The sequence below is a fragment of the Acanthisitta chloris genome, unplaced genomic scaffold (assembly GCF_000695815.1).
Source record: "Acanthisitta chloris isolate BGI_N310 unplaced genomic scaffold, ASM69581v1 scaffold17689, whole genome shotgun sequence".
Taxonomy (NCBI): Eukaryota; Metazoa; Chordata; class Aves; order Passeriformes; family Acanthisittidae; genus Acanthisitta; species Acanthisitta chloris.
The window spans coordinates 13448-31620 of record NW_008691005.1 but is presented as its reverse complement, the minus strand read 5'-3'; the positions used below and the strand labels follow the sequence as shown (position 1 = coordinate 31620).

The following is an 18173-nucleotide window of genomic DNA, read 5'->3' as shown; positions in this document are numbered from 1 at the left end:
GCCGTTTTCCCTGGCCGTATTCCCGGTGTTCCGCCCGCACTGCTTCCCGACGCCGTTTCCTCCCGTTACTCGAGAGCGCCCGCGTGGACGCGCTGTGCCGTCCGTCCTGTGTGTACGCGGCGCGGTGCTCGCTGAAGGGCGGGAGTGTGGTGGCTCTGTGGTTAAACACGGCTCCTGCGCCGCTGGGAACGGTTGGACCGAAACGTCAGGGTTTGAGGGATGATTATTCGAAGGGACCTGTGGGTCCTGGTCGATGACAAGCTGAGTACGAGCCAGCAGTGTGCCCTGGCAGCCAGGAGGGCCAGCTATGTCCTTGGGGTGCATCAGACAAGGCATTGCCAGTGATTGGGGGAGGGAGGTTGGTGTCCCACTCTGCTCTGCACTGGTGCGGCCTCACGTCGAATACTGTGTGTAGCTTTGGGCACCACAACATGACAAGGATATAAAGCTGTTAGAGAGCATCCAAAGGAAGGCAACAAAGGTGGTGAAGGGCCTTGAGGGGAAGCCATAGGAGGAGTGGCTGAGGGCACTTGGACTGTTCAGCCTGGGGAAGAGGAAACTTAGGAGAGACCTAGTTGTATATAACTTCCTCACAAAAGGAAGTGGAGGGGCAAGCATTGACCTCTTTCTTTTTCTGTTCAGCCTGGAGAAGAGGAGACAAGGGGAGACCTCAAACAGTCTACAGCTTTCTCACGGTGGGAGATGGAGGGGCAGGCACCAATCTGTCTGCTCACCAGCGATAGGACCTGAGGAAACAGCATGAAGCTGAGTCAGGGTAGGGTTAGGTTAGATATTAGAAGAAGGTTCTTCACTCAGAGGGTGGTTGGGCCCTGGAACAGGCTCCCCAGGGAAGCGGCCACAGCATCAAGGCTGACAGAGGTCAACAAGTGTTTGGACAATGCTTTCAGACACATGATGTGATTCGTGGGGCTGTTCTGTGCTGCACCAGGAGTTGGACCTGTGTTGGCACCTTGTGGGTGCCTTCCAACTCAGGATATTCTGTGATTCTATGAGTGTACATATGAGAACTTCTGTATTACCTACCCAGCTTATTAAAATGGCACCAGCATGTTCTAGGCTGTCTACTTCTTTCCCATTCTGCCTCTCACAGTTCTTTTACTTCTTTCATAGTGTTTTCATAATATTAAAATAACTTTTTTCTCTTTCAGTATCTCCTATGTTTTCTTGGTGATTTTGCAGCAGCAGCAGTGAAAAAAAAATGACCTTTTTTCAGCAGTGTTTTCAACTATTTCTAAATTACTCTTGAATTTTCAATAGGGTTTATGTAGACTTGTCTCCAGTGTCAGTTTTGACTTTTTTTCTACCTTTTTTTGGTAGCGTGTAAAAAATTGGATCACTTAGCACACTATATTTCAGTATGGGGGGAAAAAATGGAATGAAGGATCTGCAAATACGTCTTGATTTTATCTATACAGCCTTTGATTTTATCTGTGACTTTGTTTCACAACATCCTGTCTGCTCTTTATAAAATTGAGGGAACCTGGTGTTGAATGTTTTGTAAGGAATTAGCTGTGTATCATTCAAACTTCCTTTGTGGTTGTTTCCCCCAGTTCTGTAGCCCTTGGCATTTTGAGAATGCGGATAGAAGATGGATTAATTTACAAACAGTGAAGCTATAAACAACGGATTTCTAAAAAGCTTTGTATGAAATCTGTGATGGATTCCTTTACAACTTTAAAACTTGGAGTCATTCAAGTACTTCTTAGAAAAATAGAGAGTGTAGATGACCAAAGTTCTGTGGCCAGTTCACATTTGGGGACATGTAAACTGGCCTAGCTCAAGCTGAAAGAGGTACATATTAGATCTCAGCTTCTGTTATCAACAAGAGACTGAACACAAGGAATGCACAAGTTACTGGTGATAGTAGAAGGAGCTGATTCACATCTTACCCTTTTCCCAGCCCAGCAGTCATTTTAAATGGCTTCTTGCTGTAGAGCATAGACCAGCTGAAAGTGTGCACAAAAATCTCTGTCAACATTTAAAAAACCAGTGAGAGCAGTGGTTTTCTTAGGCAAAAGACAAACAAGGTAATGGAGATTGATTTCTGCTGGCTTTAGACATACAAACTGCAAGGAGAAATTGATTTTTAGTTGCTTTTTTTGGTGTTAGCATAATGTATTGTGCTTAATAGTGGATATGATCTGCATCAGGTTGTTGGTAGTCAAATCATGTTAAAATTCATCATTGGTACATGATAAAAATGTAAATGGTTTTCTTTGGAGCTCTTTCAGGTGGAGGTTCAAACTGGTATCCAAAATCAAGGACAAGTCAGATACAAAAGAACAAGTATAAAATTTATGCCTTCAGCCATATAATGGAATCACAGAATGGTTTGTGTTGGAAGGGACCTTAAAAATAATCTAGTTTCAACCCCCTTGCCATGGCCTGGAACACTTCCAGGGATGGGGCATCCACCACTTCCCTGGGCAACCCGTTCTAGTGCCTTGTGACCCTCACAGTAAAGAATTTCTTCCCAATATCTAATCTAACCTTACTTTTTTCAGTTGGAAGCCATTTGCCCTTGTCCTGTCACCATATGCCCTTTTAAAACATCCCTCTCCAGCTCCCTGGCAGGCTCCCTTTAGGTAGTGGAATGCTGCTGTAAGGTCTTCCTGGAGCCTTCAGAAAAATTAGGAACAAGGAGAACATTGCCAAGATCATCCCTGTTTTATACTGACCTACAGACTTGCCCCAATTCTAGTTTAAAAGTTATCCTTGGTAAATTAATGAATCTGCATCTAAAAGGTCTTTGCCATTCTCTGGGTGACCTTGTCGTTAAACACTTTTTGGAACATCATCTCAAAGTTGAAGAAGCTAAGTTTTCCCAACAGCATCTTCTATTTGGCCCTACTACATTTATTTTTAGGATGTGTTTAACCTGATCTGGATGTCATTTTCAGGTGGAAGATTTAAATTTGAATGCCTAAGAAAAGTATCATGATTTCATACTCTGCTACTAATTTGTTGAAGAGATGAATGATATTTTTTCCAGAGGCGAATACTAAGGGCTTCCATTAGGGAACATGTGTTTCCAGCCCACGGTACTAGAATACAGGTTTGGAAATTAAGCCTAATGTTGCTTCAGTTTAGTTCCTGCAGCATTTGTTACTGCTCTGAATTTAATTAAAAGTTTCTTTGAACTCCATATTGTGATTTAAACGTGGGCAAGCATTAAAGACCTCACAAGTGTTACTGTCCACTCTGGGAATAAATTTGCAATGGATACTGAAGAAACTAAAGGAACCTTCTTCTATCAAACATTGAAGTCCACACAGTACCATGAAATTAGGGCTGGAAAGGTTACATGTTAAAAGCTCTGCAAGGTGTCTATCTGCCAGAAATTCCTCTAGCTTTTTTAAAAATCTGTTTTGTTGAATCAAGGACAGTTTCAGCAGAAGCCTAGCCCAGACATTGCACATGCCTTCTTGCTTGAGATTCACATTGAGTGGATGAACATTTTTCTCATCCTGTATGTACTTTGCTGCAGAAGTGCCATTGCAAGAAGCAGGTGGACTGCTGCTCCTTGAAAAGGTCTTAAAGGTACTTAAATCATAAAGTCATAGAATGTTAAGGGGTTGGAATGGACCTAAAAGACCATCTTGTCCCAACCCCCTGCTATGGGCAGGGACACCTCTCACTAGACCAGGTTACTCAAGGCTTCATCCAACCTGGTTTTGAACACCACCAGGGTTGAGGCATCCACAGCCTCCCTGGGCAACCTGTGCCAGTGTCTCACCACCCTCACAGTAAAAATATATAAATATATAAAGACAGATAATAAAATTCTGAGGAAACTCACCTCCTCAGGGAGACCTGTTCAATATGCTTTTTCTTCAGTGTGATAACTGGGAAGTGACAGGGGCAAGGGGAGGTGTCCAGGCATGTTGGGATTGCCTCCAGAAAAGGTGATGTTTGGCAGTCACTTTGCATCTCATGGGTCTGGTTTTAGTCCTCATCTGTGAATGTACTGATGTTTTCCCTATTCCAAACCAGAAGCAATGATGGAAGTGAGTCTAGGTGGTTGTTTCTAGAGAAGGTTTTTGTTAATTATTTGGAGATCCTTAAAACTTAATTGATCTGTAAATAATCCTCACTGAACCAACCATTAAGAACAGTAAGAAAAAAAATTACTGTTTGGATAACATTGCTACTACAGTAGTAATGCTGGGATGAGAGGTGGGAACACATTTGGCTAACCTGAAATAAAGTCTGTGAAATGCAATGAATATAGAAGGATATTAGCAAATGTTACTTATTCATATATTGATGGAAAAGCACACAAACTTTTTAAAAATTCGGTTTTCAATTACATATATGTTGCTGTGTTTAAAAATAAAATGTTAAAATCGTTCCAGACCCTAACAAAGGGAAAGAAATTATTCATTGCAGTGTGTAAAGCTCAGTCGGGATCCCCCTTGTGTTTTGTAATAAGAAAGCCAAATTGCTTGAGCAATGCACACTTCATTTAGCTTTTCTGCAATTAAAAAAGTAATTGAAAAGCTCTTTTATTGCAGCAAGGCAGAGAGACTGTAAATGCCTTGAATGCAAATGTTTATGTGGTAAGGTAAAGAATCTGTCAAGAGAACAAAGATCATCCTGGAAAATAAAGTATGCTAATTTTCTTATTTACATAACTGTTTACAGCCCAACTCACTCCTGGAAGAGGTGTTAAAGTTATAAAATTGTATTTTTAATTTGTTTCCTGAAATGGATTGCATCGAAACCAAGCTGGTTTGTTTCTCAGCTTATTATGACACTTAGCTGCATCCCTAATAAAGAACCCCTTGCTGAAAGTCACACAGCTAATTATATTTTATTGTTTAAGGGGCAATGGGGACTAAGGGCACTGTCACAAGATGATGGGTCTCTTTCATTTGCCCTATGAACCTATGTAAATGAACCTGTGTTCATGTGAAGCTATGTAAATGTTGAGATTTGCTGCATATGTAGTCCAGCAAAACATTGTCACTTTAATATTGCCAAACTCCAAACCTTGGAGAAAGGAATATTAAAATGAGACTGTTTCACTGATGTTTCTAATGTCCAGAGATTTGCAAATATATTTCTTGTGTGGTTTTCTTGGTATTTTTAGTTCAGGATGAAGCTTGGTTCTTCAGTGTATATTTTTATTTCTATCATGTTCCATGGCTTTCTCTTCAAGAACTTTTTTCCCTTTCATCACCCCCATCCCAAAATATTTTTATTTTTAAAAATCAGTAATGTTTTAAATGTTGGAGAAAGGACTCAAAAAAAGTCATGTTCATACACTTCAGGGACTTCACCCTTCAGAGACAGTAGGTACTTTCTCAAATATTTTTACACTGTATTGTACTGGGCATAGTTTGTGAACATTTTGCAAGCTGAGTATCTCTGATGAACAGAAAAGAGTTACGTCTTTTGAGTAGCATTTTATAAAAGGCTGATAAACATGCCGTTAGAATTAACATATCAGTACTTTTTTTGTTGTTGTATTTAATACAACTGAGATGTTAAAATGTATTTACTTTCCTTAAATGTTTCAGATTGCTTTGATCAAAAAGAATCCAATATGTTACACTGTGAAGAACATGGTTACACAAGCTCTTGAAGGTTTCTTTTTTTCTTGAAGCTCCCTTTGCTCATTTTTTTATTTTATATTTTAAGGTAATTAATCAAATTTCTAAGTTATGAAAATGGAAGCTTTTTTTTTTTCTGGAAACAACAGACAAGCATAGTCAAATATTCCTAAATGTTTAATTAGTCAAACAATTACTAAGCTAATATCCATGTAAATTCATTAGAATATCAAAATACTTTCAACACCCTGTTTTAGGGGAGCACAGAATCTGTTGGACTTTTGTGTGTCAGTGTCAAACACTTGTAATTTTCCTTAAATTTATCAATTCAGAAGATGTGTAAATAGAATTTATGGTGTCAAGTTAGACTTTTCTGTAATGTAATCTGAAAGTACCTTTTAATCAAAGTAGAGTCTTATTTTTTCAAGAAAAAATACCAGTTAGTTCCTGTTTCTGATGTCAGTTAGATATCTAAGGAAGAAATTGACAAGTGTTTGAAAGCATTAAGAAATCCAGTTACTTCTTTCTATCGCTTTAGAATTGGCTATGGTAACTAAGTCATTTCTTCAAGAAAGACTGAAAAAGCTTTGGTTTGTTAAATCTGTGCCTTCTTCACTTACTCTGCCCAGGCCTTTAGCTACAGCTGTGCAGAACTGCTTGTGTTGATTTTACTGAAGTCAGGCTCTAGTCACAGGTTTCCTTCCTAAGCATTCAAGGTTAGTGTGAAATGTTCTAGTAGTACAGCTGGAAAAATAACAAAAAGATGGGTATGGAGGAAAATTCATTCTAGATGGTATGTTAATTCTGTAATATTCTCATGGTACAGCAAGTGTCATCTTCATCTTGTCCAATTAGTCTATGGCAGTGCACACACAAGTCTTTTGCAGCAGAGGTGGTTTGTAGGTCTCACAAATCTGTGGATGAACTCATCCTGGCTAGGTCAGTGGCTGGATAAGCACAGAAGACTATTCCTTCTTACAGCAGAGACTCAGAGAGAAATAAAGTATCTTAAGAATATGTAATATATTAAGAATAGGGCTCACATCTAGCTCTGGGTGACAGACAGACTACAGACTACTAAATTAAACATTTTCACAGCTGCAGAATATTTGGTATTTAGGTGAGAGTTGGGTGGCAGAAGATGCTACTATTTGTGTATTCATTTGTAGCAGTCTGCTTCTATATTTGCTGTAGAATTTCTGTATCATTGGTTTGGCCTGGAGGGTTGGTCTGATATATTTTAATTGTCTAAAATTCGTATCAGCTGTCAGTGGAAATTTTTCAGTGCCTCTTAACTGCAAATTTTTTGATCAGTGTTCAGTTGGGATCTTCCACTTGAAATTATTGTTCTTTACTGGTCAAAAAAATGTTCTGTTATAGGAAAATTTGAGAGCATAATGAATCTGGGGTTATTTTTCCAAAGAAGGGCGACAAAGCTGGTGAAGAGTCCTGTGAGGAGTACCTGAGGGAGCTAGAGTTGTTTAGCCTGGAGGCTCAAAGGTGACCTTATCACTCTCTGCAGCTACCTGGAAGGAGGTTGTAGCCAGGTGGGAGTCAGCCTCTTCTCCCAGGCAGCTGGGGACAGGAGGAGGGGACATAGTCTTAAGCACTGCTGGAGGAGGTTTAGGTTGGACCTAATTAGAAGGAATTTCTTCACAGAAAGGATGATTAGACACTGGAATGGACTGTCCAGGAAGGTGGTGGGGTCACCGTCTTTGGAGGTGTTTAAGGAAAGACTGGATGTGGCACTTAATGCCATGGTCTAGTTGACATGGTGCTGTTAGGTAGTGGGTTGGATTCTGTGATCTGAGAGGTCATCTTCAGCCTAATTGATTCTGTATGTAGGATATCCTTCATCTAACCCTTATGATGCCCATTGTGTTCAAGAATAATCTTCTTTTGTATGGACTTGTCCAGTGCTTGTGCAAATATGCATATTAAAAAAAATTGGACTTCTCCTGTGCTACATCAACCCAGAGATTTGACATATGTAAATTACCACCTATAAGAATATCTGTTCATGATTTCCCAGTAGGAAGAAATGAAGCAAGACACTGCCTTTAATTAAAGTGGCAATTTCTTTTTCACTCTATTAAATTCTATAGCTGTGGTCTTGGGTTAATTATGTCCTTTCTTCCATCTCACTCGCTTTAATTTTAGACCTATCAAACTCTTGGTTAATTGAGTCAGTTTTTGAATTCATTAACTTGTGTACTGTCATACACAGTATTTTCTAATCCGAATGAGTTAAGTTTTTCCTTGAGCTGGACCAAGAAACACTTACTAGTGGTAGTTAATCCCTTAGACACTCTATTCATAAATGTATGCATTTGTTCAGATGTTTTTCTTGATCTAGATGTTAGACTTCTGAGTCAATTTGCTGGTGAAATTTTGCATTCTCAGATTCTACAATAATTCTGTGAAATAGCAAGGCAAAGTTAACTTTGGACACTGTCCTGGTTTTGACTGATTTAATTTTGGAGAAAGGTTTGGAGAAAACAAGTAGCCGAATTGGAGGATCAGCAGCAGGAGACAGCCAACCTGCAGGCAAGCACCCTTCTGCAAGTGCACTTGTTGAAGTGGTTGCTGCTGCTCCTCAGCTCTCTGCTAGATGTTATTTTCCTCTCAGGTCAGCTAGATGAGCCTTTTGTAAGACTGTTATTTAACTGACCTGCTTACAGTTAGCATAACAGCCTTTTGTCAGCCCTTCTCATTAATTCAAGTCAAGGAGTGATCAGCCATGCAGGTAAGTCAGTAAAGCTGAAGGGGTTGATGACCAGCAGTTCCCAGTGGTCTGGACGAAATAACCTCTCTAGTAGGCACAGTGGGAACCAGAAGATGTATTGGAGAAGTAATGGCCTAGTGTCTCACCACTGTTCAGTGGCAGCTTCAGGCTCTTTGGCTATAGCTGTGTGTGAAAACTATGTTATCAGTGTTCTGAATATAATGGTGTTTGTTCAGTGATGGAAATCAGTTGAAACATCCAGACAATTTAACAGGATGGAAGAACAATGCAACAGCAAAATAACATTTACGATCTAATTGAAAAGAAGAAGGTAAGATAGGAGGATAAAGCATCTTTGAAAAGGACAAAGTGATAGATGAATTTTCTTTGCAAATTAATACCAAAAATAGCCAAAACAAAATACCCAGTAGATGAGCTGTGATCAGTTAGCCTTTATCATGATACTGGTGCATTTCTTGAGGCTCAGGAAGGTAGTTTGGGTTTTTTTGCATCTGTGGAGCACAGAATGATAACTAAGTACAGGCTCGCATAGTTTATTGTCGATGTTTATCTGAAGCCTGTAAAAATTGATATGGTATCTAATGTTTTATAAGGGGAGTCTGTGTGTCAGCTGTACTGTCAAGGGAGGGGAAGCAGTTTTTCTGGATGGATTAAAAAGGTATTGAAAATGAAAATTACCTTATGGTAAGACTTAAGAATTGAATAGCTAGTTTAGATTTATGCAGTTGTGCTGAGACTAGAAGAACATTTCAGAAACTCTCGCCTTCTATTTTTTCCCCTAATTCTTGTTATTTTGTGATTTTCAGAAATCCTGCCAGAAACCTGTGGATAAATACATTGAGTATGATCCTGTTATCATCTTGATTAATGCTGTTTTATGTAAAGCACAAGCATACAGGCACATTCTTTTCAATACAAAGATAAATGTAAGTTGCTATGCCCCTACCTTGTTAAATATATATTTAGATATGGTACATTGATTTCAATAGTTGTAAAATTTTAGAGACTTCTTCTCCTGCCTGTCCACAGATTTCAGCAAGCTGAACCAGTTGTATGAATAGAACACATGAAATCTCAAACTCCAGCTGTTGCTAAGACAGTTCTTCACAGCAGTGAAGAACTAAGACTGTCTTCATAGTAATGGTGCCACAGTACCAGCAAATACAGCAGTCACCTTCCATGTTAAAGAGAAGGAACTGTATAGAACTGTCCATGCAGTTTTCTACAGCCTCTAATTTGCCTATCGTGTAAATCGATGTTAAAGGGATGATACGTTAAATTATATGGTAAGAGAAAGATCTAATTTCAAATTAATTTCCAAATTACATTTCTGTTGGAAACAATTTTTTGCAGAAATGAACTATATATAGGAGTATAACATACCATATTAACAATACTATGCCAATTAAACCTACTGTACAAATTTCTCATGAGCTTTTTCCTGAGTAATTAACTCAGTAATTAGCCCTCCAAGCGATAGCAAAAGATGGTGACTTTCACATGAAGTGTTGTTGATGCAGAGTTACATAGTCAACTTGGTTGTGCTGGCCAGACTGGAGTGTAGAGGTGTAGCTTTTCTGACAGAATAGCATATTTTTACTCTAAGAATTGATTTCCCAGGAGAGGGAAGCTAATCTAGAGCAAATTATCCAAGTGTAAGGGTATGTTGTACTCATGTTGATATCAGCCAGTCCAGTTTAAGCAATGTAGATAAATACCTCGTCTTTCAAGCATAAATCCAAGTAAATATTTTTACTTATTTCAGTGCTTCTGGAGAGTGGTAATGATGTTTTCTGTGAGGCTTCTGGATGAAATACTCCATCTGTGGCAACTTCATCTAGTCAAATAAATAGAGTTGAATTTTGAATTGGCTAAGCCTGTGCATGTGTGTGCAATTGGCATAACTAACCTCTGATGGAAAAAGCAGAATTCACGCACATCAGTATAAAATCAGAAATCACCTCACATACACATTGGCTTATAAACTCTTTAATGTGGACACATGCTAACTATGGGCCCTCACGATGTCATTTTTGCAGTCACTTCAGAGGATATTTTAAAGTTTTCTTTGGTTGTATTGCTCCATTTATTTTTGGTACCTCACCCTTATATGAACTAAGAAATATTTTGGTATAATTGCCCTACCAGTTTCTTCTAATGGAGACTGTCCCAGGGGAAAAGAGAAACAAACCTGTTTAAACCAGTTCACCGAATGGAGTAGTTGTCCTTAAACTGAAATTTTGGATAGTAAATTCTGCTAGCTATGACACAACTTTGGGTTGGCATTCCTAGCTGAAACACCCTTCCCAATTTTAAAAAAGCATGGATTAGGATTTAGAAAGCACAGTTACATGCCTTCTTCTGTATGGAACTGTTCCTGCAGGTTTCTGCATGTTGTAATTTGACTGTCATGTTAACTGATGTTAAAAGGATGATGTCCTGAACTAGTGGCTCAACAGATTATGTTTATATTCTAAAGAAAAACAATAAACCTTCAGAGCTTGTTTTATAGAGATGTTGAAATGTATTTTAAATACCAGTTTCATACTAATGCTTTAAGTTATGCTGATTTAATACCAATGCTTTTATTATTCTATCATTTACTAGATTCATGGGAAACTCTGCATCTTTTGTTTGCTCTGTGAAGCTTACATCAGGTGGTTGCAACTACAGGATTCAAGCCAAAATACAGATCCTGATGACTTAATCAGATATGCCAAGGAATGGGATTTTTATAGAATGTTTGGCATAGCTTCTTTAGGTAAGATTGAATATTAGTTCATGTCACTATCTACTCTTTAAGCATGGAATAACTTCATCAGTCTTTCAAGCCCATATTGCAAAAATTAATACAGAATGGTCATGTCATGTCCAACCCAGTATGGTTACATGATTACACACATGCTCTCTAATTTGCCTTCATTTAATGCAAATGCCTGTTTTGATCCTGATTACAGTTCAGACTTGTATGATCAAGATTAGATGTGAAAACAGTGAAAAGTGGCAATATTCAGAAATCTTCACCTGAATCTGTTGATATAGTTTGAAGACCAATGTAGAATCATAGAATTATCAAGGTCGGAAGAAACCTTTAGGATCATCAGGTCCAACCATCCACCTCGCACTACCTCTGTAACCCCTAAACCTCCAGCATCAGATCCAGATGCCTCTTAAACACCTCCAGGGATGATGACTCCACCACCTCCTGGGGCAACCTATTGCAGTGCCTGAACATCCTAACAGTGAAAATTTTTTTCTAATATCTAGGCCAAATCTCGACCTGTCGGTAACCATTGCCTCCTGGATTAAGGGGGCTTCACTCATCTCCTCATCACCAACTTCCAGCTCTGGGGGCTGGGTATCCTGAGGGCAACTGGTGTTGATATTAAAGATGGAGGCAAAGAAAGCATTAAGTACCTCTTCTTTTTCCTTGTCCCCTGTGACTACACTACCCTCTGCATGCAACAAATGATGGTCACAGTCCTTGCCCCTCTTTTTGCTGCCAGTGTATTTATAGAAACTTTTTTTTGTTGTCCTTAACTGTAGCAGCCAAATCAAGTTCTAGTTGGGCTTTGGCCTTTCTAATCTACTTCCTGCATGACTTCATGGCATCCTTATAGTCCACCCAAGTTAACTGACCCTCCTTCCCGAGCCAATCGATTTTCCTTTTTTCCCAAAATTCCAGCATAAGTTCTGTTCAACCAGGCTGATCTTTTTTCCTGACAACTTGTCTTTCCACACATGGGGACAGCCTGCTCCTGAATATTCAGCAATAGCTTTTTTAAAGCACATCCAGCCTTCCTGGACTCTTTGGCCCTTCAGGACTGACTCCCAAGGGACTCTGTCAATGAATGTCCTGAACAGGCCAAAGTCTGCTCATCGGAACTCCAAGAGCTCAGCCTTATTACGTATATCATGTTGACTTCAAGGTTCATTATTCATTAAGTTGATACAACATTAAGGGTGAGCCTTAGAAAAGTAAACAATTGAGAAAAGCTATATCTGTTCTTTTGGGTTTTTTTTAAACAAGTACACAAAAATACAGACCAGTGTCATCACTGGTAAAAAGTAAATACTTCTGTGCTCTAAGACTATACTTGGAGGCAGGGGAGGGGTTTTGGGTTTTGTTGCTTAATACATTTATTCTCATACTTTTTCAGGTGATAGTGTTTAAATCAAACTTTCAGAGTAAAACTAGTGTTTCCCTTAGATATTGAGAGTTTAAATGATTTATTGTCTAATGTTGCTCTAAGTAGGCTTGTATAACATGTCAGTAAAAATGTTAAACTCATTTTTCAGTAGTAACTCACCTATTACACTTGTTGTGACAGTTTCTTTGACATCTGCATTCATTCCAGCGTTACACAGGAATGCAGTGTCAAAAAAAGTCTAGTAGCTCAATGATATTTTCACCTTGGTGTTCCTTTTTCCTGCTGGATGAAAAGGGTTCATTCCTGGTGACCTTCTCAAAAAGACAAGAATTGATTCTGTTTTACAGGCTAACAGACAGTTGAAATAAACCTCTCCTTTTGTTAAAAAAGTGAAGAGATTCTTACGCTTAACTTCCTGTGCTATAAGGTGTCAGAAATTACAAGGATGACAATCCTATAGGTAGAATTCTGTGATGGAATTATTCTGAATGTCATGATACTGAATTAGTTTAAGTAAGTAATAGTGATATTTGCCTATTAAAATGAACACAGGAGATGGAGGACATTCACATTTGCCAGTGTCTTTTAAGTAGAAGTGGCTCAGCTGTATTCAGGACAAATCATTTTACTGAAATTCATCCAGAATTGGACTTGATTTTGGCAGTTAATTCTTTCTATCCAACTCTTTTATTCCCTTTTAGAACAAACTTCATTTTTCGTGGGTATTTTTATTGCCTTGTGGTGGATGACACCCGAGATGCTGAAAAGAAAGTCTGACTTCATTTTACTTCTCAAAGCACTGCTGTTGTCCACCTATGGAAAGCTTTTGCTAATTCCAGCTGTTATTTGGGAGCATGACTACACACCTTTGTGCCTTGCGTTTATAAAAGTGTTTGTCTTGATATCAAACTCTCAGGCAATCAGAGGTACAGTTTTGCCTTTTTTATTTCTGCATTTTGTGTATAGAATGTGTGTAAGAGATTGCAGCTGTTAGAGAAGTCATTATTATTGTGGGTGTATTTTTAATCACTGTCAGATATGCAACTGAAATAACTCTAGCTTAAAACTGTGTTATTTAGATTTTAGCAGAAAGTGAATGAAACAAAACACTTTATTTAAAAAAGAAAAATCACCTCTAATCTCACCATCATCTCTTTGTACATGCTATATTATATCCACCAGATCCATCAGTTAGAATTTGAGACAACTCATCATGGATCATTGAAACATAAAATAGAATTCTTTGAGTGTCTGGAAAATCAAAATTTCATGTTAATTTTATGCATGGCTTTGGAATGTAGATTTTTAACAGATTTGTGTGACTTCTTAGTCATTCAAATTAATATGAATTCTCTCATGGTTTCTGTGATCTTCTTACATGGTATGTGATAAATTTTTTCTGTTTTCTTTTGCAGTTACATTGAACTTAAACCGAATACTCCCGTGGTTTGCTATCTTCTTTGGATTAATTTTGGAATATGGTGTGGTCTGCTTGTTCCAGAAAATGGAATGGGATGTTTGAAATATCAGCCCAGATACGAAGAAATGCCAAAACATGATGATCATTTTCTAAGAATGATCTCTGCCAGCAGGCTCCAAAGACACTATTTTCATAGTGATAAAGAAGGTGATAGATAACAAAAACCTGCGTTAGTGGTGAGTGTAGACAGTTTTAGGCTGAGTTAAAACAAGAAACTTTAGAAGTTTGGCTATTTACTGTGATGTGCCATAAAACTTCAGCCTTAGCTTGTTTATTTTCCCATTAAAAATATGAATGTGTCGCTATCTTAATAGCTTTATAAATCTGGCTGCATAGCTATTGCTGTAAGGACAAAGGTACACTAAAAAAACCAGCACTGCTACCAATCACTGCATTTTGGCAGAAAGAGGAGGATGAATTGTTCCCTTAAGAGGAAGAGAGTCAGTGGAAAAATGTAAAAGCCAAAATTTATATTTCCACAAAAACAGATTTTGAAAGAGAAAAGTGAACATGTGCAAACAGTTTATTAGAGAAAAGGCAAGTGCTGCAGAGTAGAACTACAGCAGGAAAACCAAGCTTCATTCTCTGGAATGTTCATGTAACAATCCAAAATAATAAAATACCTAGTTCTAGAGTAATCTCTAGGAACTATAGATTTAACTGGCTTGAAATTTTATGTGATCTCATAAATGCTGCTGCTTTGTTCTGAAAGCTGAAAAGAGAGTGAAAGGACTCTGATCAGTATACATGGTTGGTTGGGTTGCTGCTTCTGCATTTAATACTAAGTTTTGGCAGCAGGTTTAGTAGAAGCAAAAAGTGAGGTATGAGCTGTTCAGCAATAGAGTAAAAATTTAAACAAACAAGCATGTTTTGGCCTAAATTAGCAAAGAGACATGTATAGAAGTTCTGTATCTTTTTCCTCAGGTGGCAAAGAGAGGGAGGGGCTAGGTGGCCCACAAGGAACTGGCAGAATCAGTTTCCACAAGAAGCAGTTAAGGCACAAACCTTCTTTTGTGCAAGCCAGTTTCCATTACATTCCATCCAATGTTTAATTCTCTGGCTTCAGTTCTGGAAGGCTCTACTATCCATAGGTATTACCTCCATTCTTCATTTTCCTCAGATGCTGTCTCCTATCTGCTTTGCAAAATGAATCAAAAACATTTTGCAATATCTTCAAGTTAATTCCCAACAGGTTTAAAGTAAGTCTAGATTATGACCACAGAACCCATCAGACATGTTTATCTGATGCAACTGCCCATGCTATGTAAGCTATTCAGTCAGAAAGGCAAATGGTGGCTGATTCTGTTGTGTTGGCTCAAAGGCTGACAGCACTTGTGCCATTTGTGTTACACTTCACAGCTTTCTAAGCAAGTAAGAGAAGGCAAAAAACCCCAACTTGCAACCTTTTTAAGTATGCAAGACTCTTGATTTGATTGGTAATTAATTAAACTAATTTCCCCGAGTTGAGTCTGTGTTGTCCATGACAGTAACTGATCTCTCTGTGTCCTTATCTTGACCCATGAGCCTTTCCTTATATTTTTCTCTCCCCTGCCCAGGTGATAGAGTGGCTTTGGTGAGCACCTGGCATCCAGACAGAGTCAACCCCCCACGACTCTGTATGTCTCTTCAGAAGATGTCCATGCTTTCTGTCGTCAGTTTTGTTTTCCTAATGATTTCACAACAGTGCTTTGGTTTTTTCTTCTTAGGTTAGGTATTTTAATTTTTTTCACATTTATCATATGCGTCACGGTTATACACAAAAGGGTGTTTCCTCCAGACATTTGCACTGGCACTGGTTGCAGTCTAAAGGCTGAGTGGAGCCCATTTAAGTGTGACTAATCCAAGTTATTGCATGTAAGTGTTACCTTGTCAGCACCAAAATTGTAAATCATGAATACAATGTATTTAAATTTTATTTGGTGAGAGTTTTCTTCAATTAAAGTTTATTTTGAATATTAAAAATTGATTTCAGGATATTTTCTGAGTTTTATTCGGAAGAACTAGAATGCATGTGAACACATTCCAGAAGAAGAAATGCTTGTCTGTTGTGTCACATATGCTGATAACATATCAGTTGTGCACACTTTAATGCTGTCAGGAGCCACCTCTGTCCTTACACAACTTTGAGGCGGGAGAAGACAATTATGAGCTCCAGAGCTATGGAACAAAAGCAGGTGTGGTACAGGTTTTCATCTTCAGAGGCATCATTAGTAATGTAGGACACTCTGTGTGTGTGGGGGCAGATGTGCGTGTGCATTTTTTATGCTTTTGGAGAAGTGTTCCATATGGTGCTGCAGAGAGAAACAAGACTATTTTAAGGTCTTGCCTGTTTAAAACAGTCATATCTCTCTTGCTTTTATTCCTTCTTGTCTTTTGAGGTCATCTTTTTTCCATTAACTTTTTTGTAATACAACAGTCATCTGTGCTGGAAGATGTATGACGGATAACCCTTTCTATGCATCTTCAGTTGCTTTAGCAACTCATAGAAAAGGATTCACTGGGGTTAAAAATACAGCAGCCTGCAAATGAACCCATGTAAACTCTCAGTTTTGCTTGGGATCAAAAGGGATACCGTGGGCCTATGGAGCAAACTCCAGACCACTGTTGGAAGACCACTGTTCTGTGCACTGTTCTGAAATGCACAGAAGAATCAGTCATGTTATTGAGACTTGGGTTGAACAATGGTTTAGTCATTGTGCAGTGGAAGATGGAAACTTCAACTGCGTCTACAGGTCATGTAACAACTAGAAATTAGTGTATACAAAATTGGACAATTAAAGTACAAGCTAGGAAGGGTTAAAAGTGGAGTCAGGCAGACTTCTACAAAATTAAGATGACTATAAAAGCTATGGGGATAGAATCTTAAGAAAAATAAGAGACGCAATATAGATGCATGAGTGTGTCATCAAGGAAATATATGAACAACCTAGTCCCAAGTTTAAAAAGGATGAACATGAAGGAAAAATATTATTTATTGTAGACATTTTTGTAATAGTCTAAGTGATAACATGACATGGCAAAGGATGTCTTCCAAGCAGTGAAGTCTGTGGATTTCCCTAGAAAAGATACTGGTAATCTCATTACTTCAATAGTTTGCACTCCAGCCCTGAAAATAAACTTCTATATAGCAGAATTACCAATTGTACAGGGACAGGATTAGTCACTGTGAACAGGAAGAGCTGTGCTACAGCAGAGCTTCTCCATTCTACAGCAGTGTGTGCTGCATTAGGCTTCGCTGGTGCAGCCAAGGGCTACTACCCTTGTGACCTCCTGCAACTACAGACAAGAGAGTCCTTTATTTCAGAAGTTTTATCTCGGGCATATAAGCTGCCATTTGTTAGCCCAGTCTTCACCGAGCTGAAAGGACATCTGTACTGGAAAACTATTAGCTGATTTCTCATGAAACAAGCCAGCCCTTGTGTTTCGGGGGCTCGGGGCTTTTGCAATGCATCAGCCCTCCCCAGCGGGGTGCTGCTAAGCACCGCAGTGCCATCTGGAGTTGGAAAGTAAAGCACTGTTACTTTAAAAACTGGAGCATATGAGCACTCTAAGTACGTGTTCTTTGATTACTTTCTGTTCTGTGAAATTAAAAATTCAAACTTTTAAAATGAGCATCCGCTTTCAGTGTGGAGAAATGACTGAAATTAGTGATGAAAAAGAGGTCACAAAATACTTGTTTTGGTGACTTGGTATCAAGGTAAATTCAATACATGAACTGTGAACGCTATAAAATGCAAATTATATTAGGACAACATCTCTTTAAGACCTAAACAGCCCTGCAAGCTGGGATTACTCTGAGTAGTCTTGCTGAGCTCAGAGGAAATTCATGTGGCAAAAGACATAATGAATGCATTCTTCCTCTGCTAGAAATCAATAGGACTTTTATTGCTGAATTAATTTGAAACCCAGGTTTCTGCAGTTACAATTTGCAGGAAGGTGTATGTAACAAGTTTCTCATTTTCTCTCCTGCCTCTTATAAAGCTATTCTGACCTTCCTACTCTTTCTAATAATGCTTTCTGAGGTGGCTAGAAAGAAGATCTGAATATTAGGAGTTTTGTAAAATCTTTTTCCTAAACATGATCTGCTGTCCTAAATTTTAAAGGTTTTTTTGAGCCCTGTATAGACAGATAGCAGATCTGCAAAGCCACTAGAAAATACTGTTAATTATGTTTTAATTGCTGTTCATTAGGATAATAGATACTGTTTGGGTTTCTTTGTT

The 18173-nt window shown here is 38.5% G+C and overlaps 1 protein-coding gene across 1 annotated transcript; it reads left to right on the top strand.

Moving 5' to 3' along the window:
* The first annotated feature begins 8316 nt into the window (after positions 1-8316).
* ARV1 (ARV1 homolog (S. cerevisiae)) lies at positions 8317-14111 on the top strand. Its single transcript, XM_009082072.1, has 5 exons — positions 8317-8322; positions 9129-9248; positions 10930-11083; positions 13175-13399; positions 13889-14111. The coding sequence occupies exons 1-5, from the start codon at positions 8317-8319 to the stop codon at positions 13993-13995; spliced, it is 612 nt and encodes a 203-aa protein (XP_009080320.1). The 3' UTR covers positions 13996-14111.
* Positions 14112-18173: the final 4062 nt, after the last annotated feature.